Source organism: Prenolepis imparis, unplaced genomic scaffold (genome assembly GCF_030444845.1).
Source record: "Prenolepis imparis isolate NDT839.2.m4 unplaced genomic scaffold, iyPreImpa1.0 SCAF_12, whole genome shotgun sequence".
Taxonomy (NCBI): Eukaryota; Metazoa; Arthropoda; class Insecta; order Hymenoptera; family Formicidae; genus Prenolepis; species Prenolepis imparis.
The window spans coordinates 9,824,232-9,845,372 of NW_028141170.1; the positions used below are offsets into that span (position 1 = coordinate 9,824,232).

At 32.4% G+C, this 21,141-nt stretch overlaps 1 protein-coding gene across 9 annotated transcripts in view; it reads right to left on the reverse strand.

Moving 5' to 3' along the window:
* LOC145943654 (uncharacterized) overlaps positions 1-21,141 on the reverse strand; it is an 86,294-nt gene that overhangs the window by 18,072 nt on the left and 47,081 nt on the right. For 7 of the 9 annotated variants that reach the window (XM_083051350.1, XM_083051347.1, XM_083051345.1 and 4 more), the window contains 2 exons: positions 6,064-6,204; positions 4,620-4,746 (listed from right to left, as the gene is read on the reverse strand). In XM_083051350.1, the coding sequence (XP_082907476.1) occupies positions 4,620-4,746; positions 6,064-6,204 (268 nt within the window). Of the gene's footprint in view, positions 1-4,619; positions 4,747-6,063; positions 6,205-12,399; positions 14,315-21,141 lie in introns of those variants that run through there. The other 2 variants (XM_083051343.1, XM_083051342.1) reach the window with 2 other exon arrangements.

A 21,141-nucleotide genomic window follows, 5' to 3' on the forward strand; every position in this document is an offset into this window, starting at 1 on the left:
CTTAAAAAGTAAAAATGATGTTGTTATGACGTTTTTTAAATATATATTTTACTAAATATTATAAAATTTATGAAATCATTTAATATTTGATATTTAATTTGTTCAGACCCAATCTAATTTTATTTGTATTTTGTGTGTGTTCAAGTTTATATAAAAGAAATGTTTTAAGTTGATTTTTAAAAATTTCTGAATTTAAAAAATTTTTAAACTTATAATAATTGGGAACACGTAACTTTTTGTTATATCTTTATTATAATATAATATTTTAATTTAGGTGTTCCAATTAAATATTTGCAATATTAATTAAAAAAAATATATTAATTTTAAATGTTTTGCATAATATATTGGTATTATATGATTTACAATATCATATATAAATTTATTTTTCTTAACATTTCTTTTTATAACTATTCTAATAACATCTTTCTTGCTAAATTAAACAGTACTAATATTTAAATATTGTATTTTATTTAAAAAAAAGAATTAACATAATTACACGCATTCCGTCGCATTACTTTCAGAATTAAACGGCGCATTACATGGAATTACTTAGAATTCTCGGTAATTCGCAATACATGTACAAATTTTGTGATAAGTGAGACACCCCTCGGCTTTAATATTTCAAATTTCATTTTTTTCCCGAGCATTATATTTAAATATCCGATGTTAGACTCTCGTGTTTATATATCGAACTTAATAATAGTAAATGACAAAGAAAATTATCATTCGAACGCTCTACTTAAATTAAAACGCAATATCAATATGGTATGATTGGCTATGAGAGCAATAGCGCGGTATGTTAGGCGCGGTATGGGTCCACGTTATCATCAAAAAAACTTGGAATTATGCATCAGAGTAATTTGACCACGATTTTAAATGGGATGATGTGCAATTATTAGACAAAGAACCCATATTAACAAAGCGATTAACTTCTGAAATGTTGTTCATCAAGAGACAAGAAAATAGCATAAATTTACAAACGGATACAGAACTTTTGCCAGATATCTATTCAACTTTAATTAATAAACTTCCTAAAATATAATTAAAACAACACACAGTGTCGACATAGTTGCATAATTATAAGTAACTATAATGCGATAATTGTGTTCATTTTGAAGCTATTCTCATTGTTGTATAAATCTTACTTCATAAGAAATTTTATTTTAATTTACTTGTTAATTTTACAGTAGGATTATATGGCTTGCCAATTTATGTCAACACACGCTTTTTATATTATGTTTATTACATTTTTAGGGTCTTTGTCGACCTTTTTTAGATATTTATTATGTTTAGTGTACTGTTTGCTACCGTTTGGGTTAACTCTAAACATCTACATATTAAATTTGTCACTCTCGAGATCATTCGCTGTATGGTCGAGATAATGGATTAGTACATTACCACCTCGCTTTGCGGTCGAATCGAAGTCTAATTCGAATTTTGATGGGTGCTTTGCGGATATGGCTACCAAGTTGTTATTTCTGTGAGTTATTTTTAGTACTTACACATTGTACCCCAATTATTGTAAATTACCCATTGGTAATAACATTCCTTAACCTCAGATACAGCCACATAGAATATAATTTATGGATATTTGTCAAGAAACGGAGCACCACTTTGACATTCACTGCACCCCAACATGCGGTCTCTTAAATTTACCGAATCCAATCCATATATTATTGTTTAATGTTATTTCATGCGCTGTTAATTTTGTATTGCGCTGAAGAAGGCTCAAAAAAAGAGCCGAAACGTACGTCTCATATGTATCGAAACATCTGAATAAAAATTTTTTAAATAAAATTTTTTTAAAAACATGCCGCGCCTAACATACCGCGCTATTGCTCTCATAGCCAATCATACCATATTGATATTGCGTTTTAATAATAGTACATATAAAATTAATGGAGAATTTCGCAAGAATACGATCGAAAGAGCGACCGAATATATGGTTAACCCAGGTGCATCGGGTAAATTAGTTCAAGTCCATCGGGAAATCGTATATACGGAAGTGTATACGTTCACGCGAGGAAATTCCTTATTCCAGCCGGAAGATTTCTTGCCCATTTGAGCTTATAGCAAATTACACAACGCGCGAGAGAGTTTGGTTATTTAAACTTTTAAAGCTCTCTGCGAAAGACAAAAGGGGCAGGTCAGAGGCGTCGTGATTACAAATTAAAAGGGTCGAAAGTTGAAAGTAAAGCGTTTCCTATGACTTCGAGAAGAGGAAAAGTGATAAATCTTGCGCGATTATTGAAGGAAGTTTTGCGGATCCTTGCTAAAAAGACGAGATATACATCGCTGATTCGATAGATGAGATTCAGAAGTAAGAAATCAGAAGGATTTATATTATAGATGCAAACACTTGCATATTCACTTTCCACTTCTAATAACATTGAAAAAAAAAACTCTTATATACAAATTAAAATTGATTTAAACATAATTTTTCAATTTTTCTCATTTCAAAATATTATTTTAAAGGAAAAAAGTATTTGTGCGCAGTAGAATAAAAGTATGTATTATCACTTCAATATCAAATGAATCAAAATAATTTTAAAATGCAAAATATAATATAAAATATTAATAAATAATAATTATAATAAAGAAATAATTAATAAATAACTAATAAATAATAAATAAAATTAACAAAATCAAGTGATAAATTATAAAATTAATAAATAATTAAATATTGCAAAAAGAGAGAGTAAGAGACAAATATTTTGTCATATATCACATTAGATAAAAAAATACTTCAAAATCTTCCGGGTTTGCGGAAACTATACATAATTTTTACTTAAACATCAAAAACGTCAAAATATTTGAGAATGAATAATTTTGTTCTTTGAGAATATTTTTGAAAGAGCAATCTCCTCTATTCCGCCATAAGGCTCGCAAATGCATTCGTTTATTAAAGCGATGAAACGCGACGATCGTATACAGACTCCGCGGATCATTATAGCTTTTTTTTTACTCGAAGATTGTTGTGAAGTGTAGAATTTACGGTTCGCTGCCGTGTCGACTCGTTAGGGAATTTCTGTAACGAAGCGCGCGAGCGAGCGAGTTTCGCCCTTTCCTTTCGAAGCTATTATCGCGACGGCGTGTCGCATTGCAAACCGCAGTTATCGTTTTTCAGTACGCCGTATAGATGTAACGATCCGAACAATGCTCAATTAACAAGGTATGCGCACGTGAGAGAGACGCCAAGCTCTATGCGTTAGCTTTTACGAATTGGAATACAGTACGGCGCCTGACAGCATATATATCAATTCGCGCCGCAAACGCGGGGATATATAGATACGCGATAAATTTCGGGAGACTCGAAAAATCAATCAATTTGAGAAACGCGTGACAAACATATAAAAAGAAACAAAATTTTTTCCCCTACCATTAGATTTAAATTTAGTGCGTTTACGTCTAGCTTTAATGCTAACAAATGTGAGAATTGGTTATCTAGATAAATTTGTTTTTCTAATATTATCTAGATAATTTTATCTAAATAATTTTTTATTTTATGTAATGTAAAAGAAAGTAATAACTTTCGATCAGGAAAGAGCTTTTCCAGTAATTTCCGTAACATTGATTACATATCTGTCGAGAAATATAGATCACCGTCGAAAAATATCGTTATGAGCTACCCAGTATTAATTCTTCATCGATTTCATTTGTTTTGTCGATTTTGACAGATTAAAGATCATTATATCGTTTATTTAAAAATATATATAAGCAAAAGTAAATTCCAAAGGATGTCTCACAAAATTTGTAAAAATTTGTACATGTATTGCGAATTACCGAGAATTCTAAGTAATTCCATGTAATGCGCCGTATAATTCTACAAGTAATAAAGCGACGGAATGTGTGTAATTATGTTAATTCTTTTTCTTTAATAAAATACAATATTTAAATATTAGTATTGTTTAATTATATGTAAGAAAAATGTAATTAGTATAATTATAAAAAGAAGTGTTAAGAAAAATAAATTTATGAGATATTGTAAATCATATAATACCAATGTATTATGCAAACAATTTAAAATTAATATTTTTTAAAAATTAATATTGCAAATATTAGTTGGAACACCTAAATTAAAATATTATATTATAATAAAGATATAACAAAAAGTTACGTGTTTCCAATTATAAGTTCAAAAAAATGTTAACCTTCGTGATTAAAAAATTCAGAAATTTTTAAAAATCAACTTAAAACATTTCTTTTATACAGACTTGAACACACACAAAATACAAATAAAATTAGATTGGATCTGAACAAATTAAATATCAAATATTAATGATTTCATAAATTATAATATTTAGTAAAATGTATATTTAAAAAAACGTCATAACATCATTTTTATTTTTTAAGACGTTTTAATCTTGTCTAAATTATTATTGTTTTATGCTTGTAAATTGTAAATCAATGCGAAGTAATGCGTAATTCCAGAAAAAATACATGTATTGCGACAGTGAGACACCCCTCGGTAAATTCAAATAAATGCAAATCTATGTAAACTTTTACCCTTGTAATAAAGAGTTTTAAAAATGCACAAAAATTTCTACACTTTTGTTTTCAAAATATCAGATAAATCGAATGCTGAAGGATTAATGTGAGAGAAATTCTGATGAACTTACTCAATGTTGCATTGTTGACACGCGACTGATCCGTCTGCGATCTGAGTAATCGCAGTCGATTCAGCTTGCTCTGTTGCTGGTCCAGTTTGTGCCTCAATCTAGCGAGTCTGTCCTGCTGTGCTGGCTCCTGAAAGGGTAAACAGTACGTTAATACGACTATTGTTGGCAGATGATGAATATCCGCCTAATGCGATGAATGCTGGATTAAGAGATGGATAAACGAAATAGAAAGTGAAATTATCACAAACAATGTTTGAAAATCTGTCATCATCGACAAGTTAATTTTCCAGGAAAAAAAAAAAAAAAAAAAAAAAACCGTAATCTAGAGCCGGATTTCGATGTGATATATTTATTAATTTTCTAAGAGACCTGATTCTCTCAAAAAGAGTCACGGCGCATATTATTATTCGGTCCAGCGCTCTTTTCTCATGAAATATGCTCATATATCCTTTTCCTCTAAGCAAAGTGAAAGGAAAATCTCCAGGACTCGACAAAGAAGCGAATGTTATATGCTTCAACTAAACTAACTAAGTGGAAAATGCTTAATCAATGAAAAATCGATCTTGTTCGAGTCGAAAATGATTTTCAATTTTAATAATGCAAGTGACTTAATATTTCCTGTCGGATACAATGAACGAAATTATTTTATCTCGCATCGATATACGAGATATTATTTATAGGATAGGCAATATTAAAGTTAGAAGTTTCGATGAATGATGAATGAGAGTGAGCTCGCTATTTATTTGGTTCTTAGATCTCCCGACTGAAATTCCTTGTATTACTTCTTTATAGGAGATATAAAAGACTCTTCTCGTGTCTTACTCGTCAATAGGATATTTCGATGCAATTATAGATTATATGCGCGTCGATATTTAAAAAAATAAATATATAAATAGAAAGAGAGAGAGAGAGAACGCGTGTAACAATTATTTAAATTATCGGAGATAATTGTGATTCCAAATTGTCAAAGTGTGCAGGCGTATCTTTCGATCAAAATTGTTATTTTCTCAGCGATCTCAATTCTCATCACAGCTACATGTGTATCTCTAAATTTCATTCTCGAAATAAGTGCTTGAGCGCGATTTTCACGTGTCAATAAGAACATATTTGAAGTATTAACCATAATTTAACAGGAAATTCTCTACTAAACTATAGCCTAAAAATATTAATCAGCTATAATTAGCTAAAATTCAGACATAATTAAATTTTAGGTGTAATATAGAGATAGTTAAAATATTTAGCTATGATAACCAATATTTTTAACCATAATTTAACGAGGAATTCTCTACTAAACTAAAAGCCTAAAAATATTAATTAGCTAAAATTCAAGCATAATAATAATTGAATTTTAGGTTTAATATAGAGATGGCTAAAATATATATTCAGCTATGGCAACTAATATTTTTTTTCTTTATGGATGATCGGAGAGAATGATGCGACTCACCTGTGCGCCTCGAAGCACGGCTAAGCGGGCCTCTTTCTGCTCCAGGAGGCGCCTTTGCTGAGCGATTTCCCGCTGTTGCCTGGCTGCCATGCTTTCAAGCTCGCTAAGCACCAGCACAGCACCACCCCCGCCCACTGCTAACTGAAACAACAAGATAAATGCACATAAGCGCACGAATGCATCGATGTATGTCGAGGTAAAACGACAATGATGGCGTGGAACGCGGGAGCAGGCGCCGAATCGACCGATTAATTATATCGCGCTTTAATACCGGCTTTTCGATCGACGCCCTTCATTATTGTTTCTTGACCTTCCGCAATATCGCTGAGCTTCTGGAGAACGCACGTGTCATGTGACAGATGCGCAGATAAAAGTTTGGAAAGATTATATTGCTATTTATTTTTTCGAAATATTTTTTAAAAAATTTTAATATTTAAAAGAAAGATATTTAAAATATTTAAAAAAATTTTTCTATGGAAATATAAAAAAAAATTAAATTCATGTAAAATTTAAAGAATTTAAAGCTAAATAAAAAATTGGAAAAACATGCTCGCATATAATCTATATATCGAAATATCCTATTGACAAGTAGTAAGACACGAGAAATAAGAATCTTTCATATCTCCTACAAAGAGAGAAGAAATATAAAAGACTTTCAATCGAGAGATCTGAGAAGGAAATAAATAGCGCGCTCACTCTCATTCATCTTTCATCGAAATTCCAACTTAAATACAGCCTATGAATAATATCTCGAGATAAAATAATCTTTCGTTCGCTGCATCCGACAGAAAATATTAAGTCACTTGACATTACCGAAACTGAAAATCATTTCCGACTCGAACGAGATCGAGTTTTTTCATAGATTAAGCACATGTGGGCGTCCGCAGGATTTTTTCCAGGAAGGGGGCATGATAAAATTTTTTTTGTTTCTTATTTTTGTTCTTTCTTAATTTTTTAAAACTGAATTTTTTTGTTATTTTCATTTTTTATATTAAATATGCAAATTCCACCGTTTATTCAAAATGAGAGCAAATGCTTAATTTTTTACTGATTCCAAAGGGGGCAAATGCCCCCTTTTGCCCCTTTCGGACCCCCATTGATTAAGCATCTTCCACGTAGTCTAGTTTAGTCGAAGGCCTCTCCTTCGAGCCCTGGAGATTTTCTTAACGCTTCGCATAGAGAAAAGAGATATACGAGAAGCGCGAGGAACGCGTTTCGCGAGAGGAGAGATCGCTGGACCGAATGATGCGCGTTCACGGCTCTTTTTGTTTCATCTCCACCACCATCTGGAGGACCGGCCGGCGCGCCCGATACCAGGTAGAATCCCAAGGCCGGCCCTTCGAATTCCACCGACCGACAAGGACTCCGTATAACCTTCGTACGTCAATGAAAGTGCGGTCAACGGTGCAAAATAAACCGCGTGTCACAAACGAAGGCCCGCGCGCAAGATGAAAATATCGCAAAGGTATATTTCACGATCGGCCGATGCTGCGGTCGCGCAAAACCGATCGACGACTGTGTAAAGAGATTATCTCCGCAGGGATTTTCTTTCGTTATTTAATTTTCTTTTATTTTTTGAGCGATTCGAATAAAATTGCATTTTTCTCGTAGAAAAATAAGCTTGTATGTATCTCTTTCATATATACAATATATTTTTTTATATTTCAATAAAAGGATCACGAATTTTAACAAAATTGTTTCCAAATAAAACCAGATTAATTTTTCGATTTATCACTTATTAATTTAGTAACATCCGCCTTCTCAAAATTCTGCATTCTTACCTTATATATTTTTTTATTATATTTTTGCATTTTTACAAAGCAAAATAAATGCAAGAAACAAATTTTTAAAAAACTTTTGACGGGAACAGTTTTAAACGAATTATCCGTCTCTCTTTCTCATTCAAAAATTAGATTAACAGCGTCGAGCTCCGCTTCGCTGTTATTTAGAAGTAACGTACATAATAAGATACAAAACAAGGTAGCGTTCCTATAATTTAATGAAGGAAATAAATAAAAGGATTACGAATTTTAACAAAATTGTTTCCAAATAAAACCAGATTAATTTTTCGACTGATTTATCACTTATTAATTTACTAACATCCGCCTTCTCAAAATTCTGCATTGTTTTCCCAACATTTCGTATATGTATAGGTAGAAGAAAAGGATACGACGTGGCACGCGAGGAACGTGTTTCGCATAAGAAAAACGCAAACATTACTCATATCCTATACTTTTTCACAAGACAGACGTATCCGAAATTATTGAACACACGAGATCCAAAGTTCTGACGTCACTTGTATGATTCAAGTAATATTTATAGACATTCGAAAAAAAATGAACGAGAGATATATCTGATTGAGACAGAGAGAGATAACTCTAGACAATATATGTGTTACTGTAAAAAATGAATCTTCATCGCATACAATTCTTAGAGCGCAATCACGTTCTCCAGCAGGCGCGAATCAAGGCGGTGGTTTCAAAGCAGCTATACGAACGAAAGTATCATCGCGTCGCTCGCGAGACACAATAACAATCGTGCTGTGAAACGAGGAAGATAATACGAGCGCCTTCGGCGCCGCTCCAGAGAACAGCATCATCGTTCCAGCTTCCGCGCCTCTTTTCATTCCGCGCGCGTACGCTCGCTCGTACATATGACAGTTAATTGTTTCGAAGCGACCGGCGAACGCGAGAGGAGAATGTTAAGGAAACGGCGAAACAGAGTGTTAAATGTTAAACGTCGCGCGAGCGCGACGTATCGCGATCGCCAGCAGAAATGGAAAGAGAGTCACTTCACCGAGACAGCCGGAGACGCGAATCCCATTCAATTTCATTTATCCCGGCACACCGTTATGATACAGCAGCGAATGCGGGACTACGTGAGATATTTAATACGTTTCTCTTTAAACCGTAAAAATAAACATTTATTATTTTCTGAGTTACGTGTCTAGATATACCTCTTTATGCATATATTTCAATATTTCATCTTCTCTTTTAAATAAATATTATGTTTCATTAATCACGTTTTTATGCACGTTCAGATTTTTTATTTACATTATGTTCAAGTTTTTTTTCTTTCAAATATCCTTTAGTTAAAATATTGAGATATGTTCATTGTTTCTTTTCAAATTATAAAAATTAACATTTTGTTTTCTGGATTTTACATTTGTTATATGTCTAGATACATTATTCTTTTTATTTCAATAATATTTCAATGCTTTTAAATAAATATTATGTTTCATTATTACGTTTCTATATATTCAGATTTACTTTACATTAAGTTCAAGCTTTTTTCAAATATCCTTTAGTTAAAATAGGACTTGATATAAAAACTGATTTACAAACCATCAAAGTGAAACTCTTAAAACATCTTACTTCTCTCTTAAGAATATTTTTTCTCCAATCTACAAATGTATATTTATCTTTACATTCGCATTTAACAAGTTTTAAAAAATGATATCCACAATCATTTATCACGGAAAAAAATATTAACTATCATATATAGCTAAATTTCAGGTATCCCTACACTGAGAAAATTTTCTCTTAGAATTTACAACGAAAATCATGGTAATCGTGGGATAATATGATATAGAAAGAATTTTATGAGAATTTCTCTGATTATTATTTATCACAATAAAAATAATATGTATTACAATAAAATATAAAACGTGTTTGATTAATTTCACTATGCAGTTTAATAAAATTAATCAAACATGTTTTATATTTTATTGTAATAGATATTTTTATTGTGATAAATAATAATCAGATAAATTCTCATAAAATTCTTTCCACATCATATTGTTTCACGATTATCATTGCATTATTTTCAGGGTAAATTCTAAGAGAAAATTCTCTTTGTTTTATATTTTATTGTAATAGATATTTTTATTGTGATAAATAATAATCAGATAAATTCTCATAAAATTCTTTCCACATCATATTGTCTCACGATTATCATTGCATTATTTTCAGGGTAAATTCTAAGAGAAAATTCTCTCTGTGTATACATCTGAAATTTAGGTACCATGTCTAAATTTTAGCTCTGTGTGGTAACTAATATTTTTGAATTATAATTTAACAGAGAATTTCCCGTTAAACTATAGCTTAAAAATATTAGTTACCATAGCTAAAATTTAGGCATGGAAAGCTAACATTTTTTTTCCATATATTATTTAATATGCACGTGTCTCTCTCTCTCTCTCTCTCTCTCTCTCTCTCTCTCTCTCTCTCTTAGGTATAATATCTTCAATAAAAGAAAAATTACAAGAATACGGAGCGCGAATGCGATCCTTCAGAACGCCAAATTCTCGATTGATCTAACCAGTTGCTCCCAACATTAGAAGGGAAAAAGAGTAGTAATCTCGGGCATAAAATCGAATTGGTTCGTGCGTGAATGGGCGAGAAAGTTGCGAAAAGATGTTCCCTCGTGGGAACACGTAAACGAAAAAGAAATTTCTCATAGAAACGGATTCTTGTAGGAGCGGATAATCCTCGGGGGATGATCCCGCCTGGACGATCCCCCTGCGAAATTAATTTCCAAGAGCCTGAGAACAGGTAGCGCGGAAGAAGCCGTAACGTAATCGGCAGTTTGTTCGCCTCGGCACGGAACGGCTCGCTTAAAGCGAAGTCTCTCTTTCTCCCTCCCCTCTCCTTTTTCGGGCACATTCATTCGCGAAATTAATGTAAGCGTAATTTCGTAATTTCTCCTATTTCTTGATTATATGATAGAATTTCTGTACGTGCGTATTTCGCACCTCACTTCGTATTATATTATATCTCTCGAACTGTGAGAGAAAAATATTTTTCTACATAATTGTTGGATAATGAAAAAAATTGCCATTTCTTTCGCGCTACAGTTATAAATGCATAAGAGAATTAATAAAATATAAAGAATGTTAAACAACTGTTGCTAACTAAGTACTGTTTTTATTTAAAATAACTTTATAAAGGGAAATAAGAAAATAAGTGTAGAAAATTAGACTTGAGCATATATAAAGGACGAGCTTGTTGTCTCATTATACAGATTATACGTTTTATGCAATATGTAGTATACTGGTGAAAGTATAATAAGTACGAGAGTATTACTAAAGTTAAGTATACGAGAGACTCGCTGAGAGAGATAATTACGATACGAAAGTTTGTATGATATCATTCAAATAAAAACTGGAACATTTTAGGCATATATGTACATTAATTTAACCTGGAATGAATAAAACTTTCAAACGCTTTCTCTTTTCCTCTACCATAGCTAAATTTTCCCTAATATATATTTTCCTCTCTCTCTAAGCTAGTACTTCTAATTAAAACTTAATGGAGAATTTCCTATTAAACTATTAAATAAAGTTATATAAACTATTAAGTATAGCTTAAAAATATTAGCTACAATTTAACTGTGATATATAGCTAATATTATTTTTTTCCTTTCTTAAACGATACACAGTTGGAAAATTTGTGTTTTCTTGTTAAAAACGGTCCCCGTTAAAATTTTTGTGTAAAATATTTAACACATTCATGTGTTAAATTAACATATTGCTGTTGTGTTAATTGAACTCAAATGTTAAATTATTAAAATAACTGAAAAAAAGTGTAAAAATAACACAATGTGTATTTACTTTTAATTTTACACAATAAATATGTTCGATATTATTAGTGACAAGATTTATCTGTTAAAATTTACAGAAAAAATGTTAATTTTACTTTATAATATAAGTGGGGATGATAAAATGTAAAATTAACAATTTTTTTAGTTAATTTTTACATTAAAACTATGTTAATTTAACACAAAATTTATTTTAAGTTTACTTGAAGTTTGCATTTATTTTATGTTAAAATATTAACACAATATTCGTGTCATCATTTAACATATCCGTATTATGTTAAATTAACACAAAAATTTCTGTGGACCGTTTGGGACATGTGATATTTGTTAAATTTAACACAAATTTTTCAACTGTGTACGCAAACTGATAACTGATGCATATAAATGCTTTAAATATAAGTATATTTTTAAAAGTTATATAAATTATTAAATACAGCTTAAAAATATTAGTTGGCTAAAATTAGCTACGGTAGCTAAAATTGTTTTTTTCCGTGTTATTTCTCTAACAAACTTTCTTAATTGTAGCATCGTAACGTATAAAATGTTGAAAACTTCAACATTCCTTGGCATGTCTAATTACGTTTCTAGTAAGTTTTAATAATGCACTGTCGTTGTCAGAATATAATGTTTACACAAACTTTTACGTATTTATTCATAATGTGTGTAAACCTCTCTCCGGCGCGGCGCCGGCATCAGAGCGAAAAGCGAGACGGCAAAGTGCATCGAGCAGAACCTTACCTCGTGTCCTACTCGCTCGCCGTTGCTGCATTCAGCCTCCGTGGTGGCCGAAGCAAGTTTTTCCTTTACATTGGATTTGGACTTTCTCTTGGATGATTTTCCATGGTGGAGCCTCACAGCCACGGTTTTCACCTCGAAGTTTTCCCGCGGATAGACGCACGCCAGCATCTTCCTGATGACATGGACCACCAGCCAGCGGTCCACCGACTTTCGCTTTTACGCGATTTAATTGACGTTAAAACGCAAAAGCCCACGTTTTTTTTTTTTTTTCGGCGGATACGCGTTTGTTCTCGCACGTTCACACGTGAAAACGATATGACAGCTTTAAGAAGAAACGATATCGCTGATCGTTGAAAAAACTGCAAAATTGCGTCGTTTTGCCAGTGTAAAGGAATATTTTCTTTAAACTTTCAAGATTCTTCTTAATTTTTAGTTTCTGCAAAATCTTTTCTGAGAAAGAGTGTAGGAAAAGGCTCTTTTGTTTGAAGATGTCATTTGGAGGTGTCATTTCTAAATATTATAAGAGAAAAAATATAAATTACAAATCTTATCTTTGTCAAATAAAATTTGTCTGAGTGATATTTCGTCATTAACCTTGTTATTTTCCTCTCATTTCTGGAAATCGTTCGCCGATTATTTAAACCTAACAATTTAATCCTATAATCAAAAGTTTATTCTTCGTAATAGTTATCGCTCGACGAATGGGGGACACCAGATAATGCAATATTCATTCAAAGCAAATGCGAGCATTGCCTGCTATTCCACCCGTGCCGAATATATAATACTATCATAATAATTTATCATAATATAATTAAACCGTTAATTGAGAAAGGAAAATTATTTAAGAGACGATATTCTGTGTTATATGATAATATGTCTTTATGCAATGGCTCTTTGATGCGAAACCTTCGTTGGATTAAATTCCATGTATATTGATATAATTTTGAAATTTGAGCGCAGATTAATAATATATATAATTCGTGCCTTTCTTAAATTTAAACAATCGAATATTAATGAAATCTCTGGTTGAATTCCATCGAGTATTGAATCAATTTTCTCTCAGCCAAAATGTCATCCTATGGAACAATTGTAAATTCACAGAATGATTTGTGAAAGCCCCTCGAGAGTTAAGGACCCTAAGCGACCGCCTATCGATAAATCTGCCATTGAGCGAGTGCGAGTGTATAGTACGCGCGTTACTTTCCATTTATAAGCCACTTGACACAAATCGACATGTAACGCTTTAAAGATTCAGGACGACAGCGTATCGAATCGCTTGTAATGCAGGGAACGCGCGAAACTATATAGATATATAGAAAGGCAGATAGAGAGATACGAATCCCGCTGCTGCTATTGTGATAATATTTAACGCTGATTTTTCGGCCTCTATTTGACTTCTACCACCTCGATTTTTTCTTTTTCAGGTCAAGTCTTATCGATTTGCATCGTGACTTTTCGAATTTATATTTAACATTACCAGCTTCTCGTCACAGCTGTCGCGAAAACGAAGCGATTAATCAGCGAGAAAATAAATATTATAAAGAAGACATATCTCTCATTTTTCAATTTTTTCACACTCTATTAACTTTAAGCTGGCGCGTTATCACTTTAATGAGAAAGGAAGCGGCAAACTTTTAACCGAAACAAATTTTAATAACATTGTCATCGAGACAAATTTGATTCTTCCTCAGCGAAACTGTCGAAGCGAGCCTGTCAGAGTGTCCTCTTTCTGAACTTTTCCAACTTTTCACATTTCCGAGTGTTACGTATTTCTTAGCGACGAAATAAAATTCTTATCTCAAAATCTTTTGTCGAAACATACCTGAAGATCCAACGAGAGAAACAACTCGGCAATGTCATCATTTGTAATTAAAAAATAATTTGACAATTTTGAACTCTCGAGTCTGATTAAAAAATAATTTCATTAAGAAAAAATTGAATCCACGATGCTCAGAGAGCAACTGTCACTCAATTGTCATCTGATAGAAAAGTGGGGCACTTTCTATAGCTCCACATATATCTGCAAGAAAATTGCAGTTATTTCGGTCGCTTATCACTAGAATCCGAGCTTGCTGTCTTCTCGCTTTCGATATTCATTCTCCTCGATATTCAACGTTCAAATAATCCATAACTTTCCCGTTTTCTTAATAGAAGGAGTGAACTGAACGCGGCGGGAAATCGACGAGGCCGAATTTATATACTTTCCTATAAGAATGATGCAAAAGATGCGGGGGATGAAAAAGAGTCATGAAAACACGGCTTCGCTGTGTGTGTGTGTGTGTGTCAAAAAGTCCGAAATCTTTCCGATATTACGATTCGGCATCTCATCAAGATCGGCATTAAAGAAGGGAGAAGATATCTTTTTATGTCGCGCCGTGACCCGATAATTCTCTATCCTCATCCATAAAGTCGGAATATAAGGCGTGATAATGAGCTCCATCTTATAGGAGCCGAAGAATGAAGTTACGTTGCCATCGCTCCGTCGTTGAAAGTCGCAGGCAACATTTCGCGACAAATGCTGTTAGAATTTCATCAAAATCCTTGTTAAAATTTTACCTTCTAATCGTATTCCTTTCAAATATAAATTGGATGGACCTCTCTTAAAGAGATTTAATATACAAGCAAATTCATAATTTGATCAAAATATAGGTATCGTTATGTATTTATTATATATTTGATTTTTTTTAAATTATATTCCCCGTATTATATCAAAGTAATTTAGATGTATGAATATTAAAATCGCAAAAATTGTTTAAAAATGTTTTATTCGCGCAAGATTCGAATCTAAGAATGCAAACAAACAGATAAATGTTTTTATTAAAAAAATTTTTATTTTTCATATATTCATGATTTCAGTTCAAATGCAAGAAAATAGAAATTTTTCAGCAATACTTGAAAAGAAACTCGAATGTGCGGTTCGAGAATTAATAACAACGATGCTAACAAGATAAAGTAGAACATAATATAATCGCGTTCTGTCTGAATCGCGAATGTACTATTATTATTCGATTTCACAGCTAAGAATAATACACGAGATGAGAGAGTAACTCCTAATTACTAGTTCACATTCTACGCCCGATTCGTGTTTCACAGTATTGAACTTGCAATTACGCGTCGATATAAAAATACATATACACAGTTGGAAAATTTGTATTTTCTTGTTAAAAACGGTCCCCGTTAAAATTTTTGTGTTAAATTAACATATTGCTGTTGTGTTAATTGAACTCAAATGTTAAATTATTAAAATAACTGAAAAAAAGTGTAAAAATAACACAATGTGTATTTACTTTTAATTTTACACAATAAATATGTTCGGTATTATTAGTGACAAGATTTATCTGTTAAAATTTACAGAAAAAAATATTAATTTTACTTTATAATATAAGTGGGGATGATAAAATGTAAAATTAACAACTTTTTTAGTTAATTTTTACATTAAAACTATGTTAATTTAACACAAAATTTATTTTAAGTTTACTTGAAGTTTGCATTTATTTTATGTTAAAATATTAACACAGTATTCGTGTCATCGTTTAACATATCCGTATTATGTTAAATTAACACAAAAATTTCTGTGGACCGTTTGGGACATGTGATATTTGTTAAATTTAACACAAATTTTTCAACTGTGTATCGACCTACAAAAACCGGAATAAATAAAACTCTGCAAAATATAGTTTAGAAAATATATCCGCATACGGAAAATATTTGAAAAAAATTTTTATCTCTATATAAAGCGTGTTTGACGTATATCGCGCGTTTGAAGCTACGTCCCACGTGCAAAAGCATTTGATGCAAATTATTACAAAGCCGCGTTGTCTCTCTCTCTGGTCGGGGAAAAAATTTATTAAAGTGACAAAATATTCTTCGTATATAAACGGTACACAACGACGTACGGGGGATGGAGTTAAACGAGTTGCCGCGTTTGCGGCGCGACAACTCGTACCTACGTACCCACCTACAGGGCGGCCAGAAGTGCATATCAATTTATGGAAATGAGAGGGAACACTGCGCGTGGCCCCGCGTCTCCACGACGATGGTTTTGCACATCAGTGCGCGTTGATGGTTATCCAATTTGGCATGCAAAGCTCGGGGATAGCCGTCGCGCGCAAATTAGATTTCGGCCGATTAATTCGCGAAAATGTCGCGTGTGTCGGCCAAGTCGGTTAATTTTCCCGGGGAGGTGTAACGAGATTCGACAGACGAAATTTAGACGGACGTAAGCGCGTATATAGGGTTTCCTGAACCTGCGAAGCTTGCGCGACCTGAATCGTCTCTAATGAAAGAAAGGGAGCGAGGGTAAATTGTGCATGGAACTGCTTTCTCCCGAGTCTCTCGAGCTAGTTTTCGTCCGCGGATTTTTCTTCGACCCACCTCGGATCGATTCTTTCCTGGTTTAAAATTTGATGATACCCCAGCCGGTCTTTGCCCTCTCTTTCTTTATCTATCTGTCTATTGCGCGAATTCTTTCTATACGTACTACTATATAAGATGCGCCGAGCAGTTTCTTGCCATGGGATCGGATGCGAATTCAACAGGTTTTTATCGAGCCCGATTATTATGCAGTACGGATGCAGCTTACGACGTCGTAATCCGTCAATTTCCATGCTACGTTAACGGCATGGCGAATAGGATTAAAGCTAAAGACACCCCGGGGAAAAGTGCAGCTAACGTAATGCCGCGAGTGATGCGAAGTCGATAAAGTAAAGTTGAGTTAAGTATATAAAGTATATAAACATAACTTTTTGTTTAGAAGAAATTCTTTCATTTTTTTTCTAAATATTTCCGAGTTTTGCGTGTTGAGAGCCTCTTAAACCTCCTGTATTTGACCAAAGCGATATTAACGAAACCTACACTGAGAGAATTTTCTCTTAGAATTTACCCTGAAAATCATGGTAATTGTGGGACAATATGGTATGGAAAGAATTTTGAGAATTTTTCTGATTAATGTTTAGCACAAAAAAAATTAATAATATTTATCACAATAAAATATAAAATAGGTTTAATTAATATTTATTTTTTATTTTATTTTTCTCTATTGCTTAAGAAATTCTCATAAAATTCTTTCCATACCATATTGTCCCACAATTACCATGATTTTCAGGATAAATTCTACACAGTTTGAAAATTTGTGTTTTCTTGTTAAAAACGGTCCCCGTTAAAATTTTTGTGTTAAATATTTAACACATTCATGTGTAAAATTAACATATTGCTGTTGTGTTAATTGAACTCAAATGTTAAATTATTAAAATAACTGAAAAGGTGTAAAAATAACACAATGTGTATTTACTGTTAATTTTACACAATAAATATGTTCGGTATTATTAGTGACAAGATTTATCTGTTGAAATTTACAGGAAAAAATGTTAATTTTACTTTATAATATAAGTGGGAATGATAAAATGTAAAATTAACAATTTTTTAAGTTAATTTTTACATTAAAACTATGTTAATTTAACACAAAATTTATTTTAAGTTTACTTGAAGTTTGCATTTATTTTATGTTAAAATATTAACACAATATTCGTGACATCATTTAACATATCCGTATTATGTTAAATTAACACAAAAATTTCTGTGGACTTTGGGACATGTGATATTTGTTAAATTTAACACAAATTTTTCAACTGTGTAAGAGAAAATTCTCTCTGTGCAGTTTCTCGCTCTGCGAAAAAATATCAAAAATATAAATGGATTTTCGAGTCAAAGCCTATCTTTAGATAGATCATTGATACAAGACTGACATTATTTCATATTTTATGGGCAACACGTCTTAATATAACTGACACTCCGAACCTGCGAAACGTTAGTTGAACGCGTTAGTAGAGCGAGTTAACGAGCGGGTTGGGTAAACGAGTTTTTAAGTGAAAATGTGCAATTCGCGGTATTTGTCGACGCAAACGCGTGTCGGCCACGTCGACTTGAAATGAATTAGACCGAAGCGGGTCTTTCGAGCGGCTCGGCTGTCGACCGTGGAATTTACGATTCGTCTGCTGCACGTGGAGAAGCCACGTATAGAGAACGAACGGTAATTTCGCGGGCAGCGGGATGCTTTCAAGGACGTTCCCTGTGGCGACCAAGTGCGATAGACCAAACAGGAAAATCAGATTCAACGACCGCTATTTGTGCGCCATCATCTCGGCGATATTCTTTCCGCGTTGAAAACGTGTATTATATATTAGGCATCAGCGAGTGTGTGTTTTATAATCTTTCGAATCTCGCGCATAAGATGTAAGAATTTTAAACATATATATACATACAAGCAAAAATTTTATTGTTGAATTAAATTTTATATAACACGTAGCGATAGTTTTTCTCTGGCCGATATTTCCGGCGAATATTCTAAACGTTTCTTTCTGAATCGCCTCAAGTTTGAGAAAATAGGTTCGAAAAAAGTAGGTCAAAGCGTTTAGAGTATACGTGATGCAGTTTCCCAAAAATTTTTGTTTCCGTTCAAGTTTCGCGAAATATTAAAACGATAATACAATATGTATTACGTGAAAACATCGAAGGCTTTTTTCTATTTCTACTCTATTATATTATAATTTAAAAAAACTTTTCTACTTGCCTAATATTATACTTTATCATTGTATATAATCAATAATATATTGTATTACTATTATTAATTTTATATTGCAATATACTATTTCCTCTCTCTTAAATTATTTTTAATACAATTGAAATTTTCTCTTTGTGTACATATATGTTTTTATTTTTTAAATAAAATTGTTAAATCATGAGCGAAGATAAAAAGATTCAAAGTCGAAATTTATTGGAAATATCAAACACGCTTTATCTTTTTGACACAGTCGAAGAATTTTCTCCTTTAGCGTGCACGGGGAAATTAAATTAAATTTTCGCGTGTGAAACGCGATCAATTTTGTACCATGTAAAATTATCCGGCACGATTTATCCGCAGAGGTAGCACGCTCCGCAGGGAGACTAACTTGTCTCTCGGTCTTTACTTCCTGGCTCATCAAAGTTGTACATATCGCGATTCAAGCTGCATCTCTCGGACGTACAAACTATGGAAATATAATCTTCCAACGCGACTCTCTGTGCGCGTTTCAGTTTCGTTTTCCGTGAATGCCGAGTTTGACTTCAAATTTCAACGGAGTACGTAAACAAGGATACAATTTTGTGAGCTTATATCAAGTAACAAAATGATATATATATATATATACGAAAGTTTCCAATTTTCCAGTCATTTAAATTTTACTTCTCCTCCGATCTTTCCTCAAACAATTTTAATTACTAATAAATTACTTAAGGCTTCTAATCTATCGCTGCAACTATGTAAAATGCGAAAAAAAAACGTATATGATTTTTTTATTTATAATATAAAATAAAATGGATTAATATACGCGTGTATAAAAATTTATGAAATATAGATACCTAGAATTTATTCAGTAGATATTCGATATTTTTTAAAAAATTTATCTCGATATTCTGTCTCAAAGAAAGAGACTTGATTTTAAATAAATAGATTTATGTAAACGCGCGAGTACTTTTAGCTCCCGTAATCGCTATAAGAGATCTGATTCTATCTAAAGAATATCGTTCAAAGGAGCGCTTCCTTAATTGCCTCGAGTGGTGTAATAACGATCTATCCGCAATAGATACTCATGCATATAATGATAAGTATCATTACACGGCACAGCAGGTAAGCGATACGAAGAGATACGCTTTACAGAATCGTATAGCTTCCATCGAGCTTGATAAAGCTATTTCGATGATATAATTCCAAGTTGTGCATCAAGCTCGAGAGAGCTGTCTACCGCATGATAACGTAATTTGAAGTAGTGTAAATCCAAGTTGAGCCTCCACGCATATATGTGATAGTAATTTACATCTACATCTAGTTATACACATGTAAAACGTACTGATGAATAATTTATGTAAACAACATCTGCATCTGTTTCGTAACAGCGCAACAGTGATTACGAAATAATACGAAAATTTAAATTATTATTAAAAATCAATAATCACATCTAACGTAAAAGCTCAATCTTTATAAAGTTCTTAAAAAGAGAGAGTCCGATATTGCACTCTGAAGCCCTCAATTTAAAAAAAATACCGTCCTTTTCTCCCTTTTAAATTAAAGTTAGTATTCAAAGGAATTATACACAATTTAGAAAATATTGCATTTGAAATGCAATTAGCTACTCTTTCATCGAAGCGATATCTCAAAAAGTAACAAGGTTACTTTCTTCACTAGTTGTGAAAATACTGCAGTTTTAAAGTTTTTCAGGTTTTCATTTCATGTACAAACGAAAAGTAAAGAGGTCAAATGACGTTAAGAAAATTCAATTATTTCATATATAGACGCTTTAGTTTATATAAATATAAAATACAGCCTATCTTTGTGATTTTCTGGCGTCCAAATAAAATCAAAAGATTTAAATAAATTTAAGCAGCATACAAAGAATATTAAAATTTTTTTTTTCCTAAACCTTTCTACGCCAAAGATTTTAAAATTTAATTCATTTAGATGTCAGAAATACTCGTTTCACAATTATATCCTTGAAAACAAATCTCATACGACATTTCATTATGATATCAGTAGGAAGCAAATTACAAAGAGCTTTTTCCCCTTTTACTCTACCTCTACACTCCACTCTCCCTTCCTTTACCCTGGCTGAAATTCTCTATTGCAAACGTTAAGAGCTATACTTCGTTACTCACTCAGTAATGCGCTCATACGAGGTCTGCGCGGAGTCGATGAACTTGAAATTCTAAAAA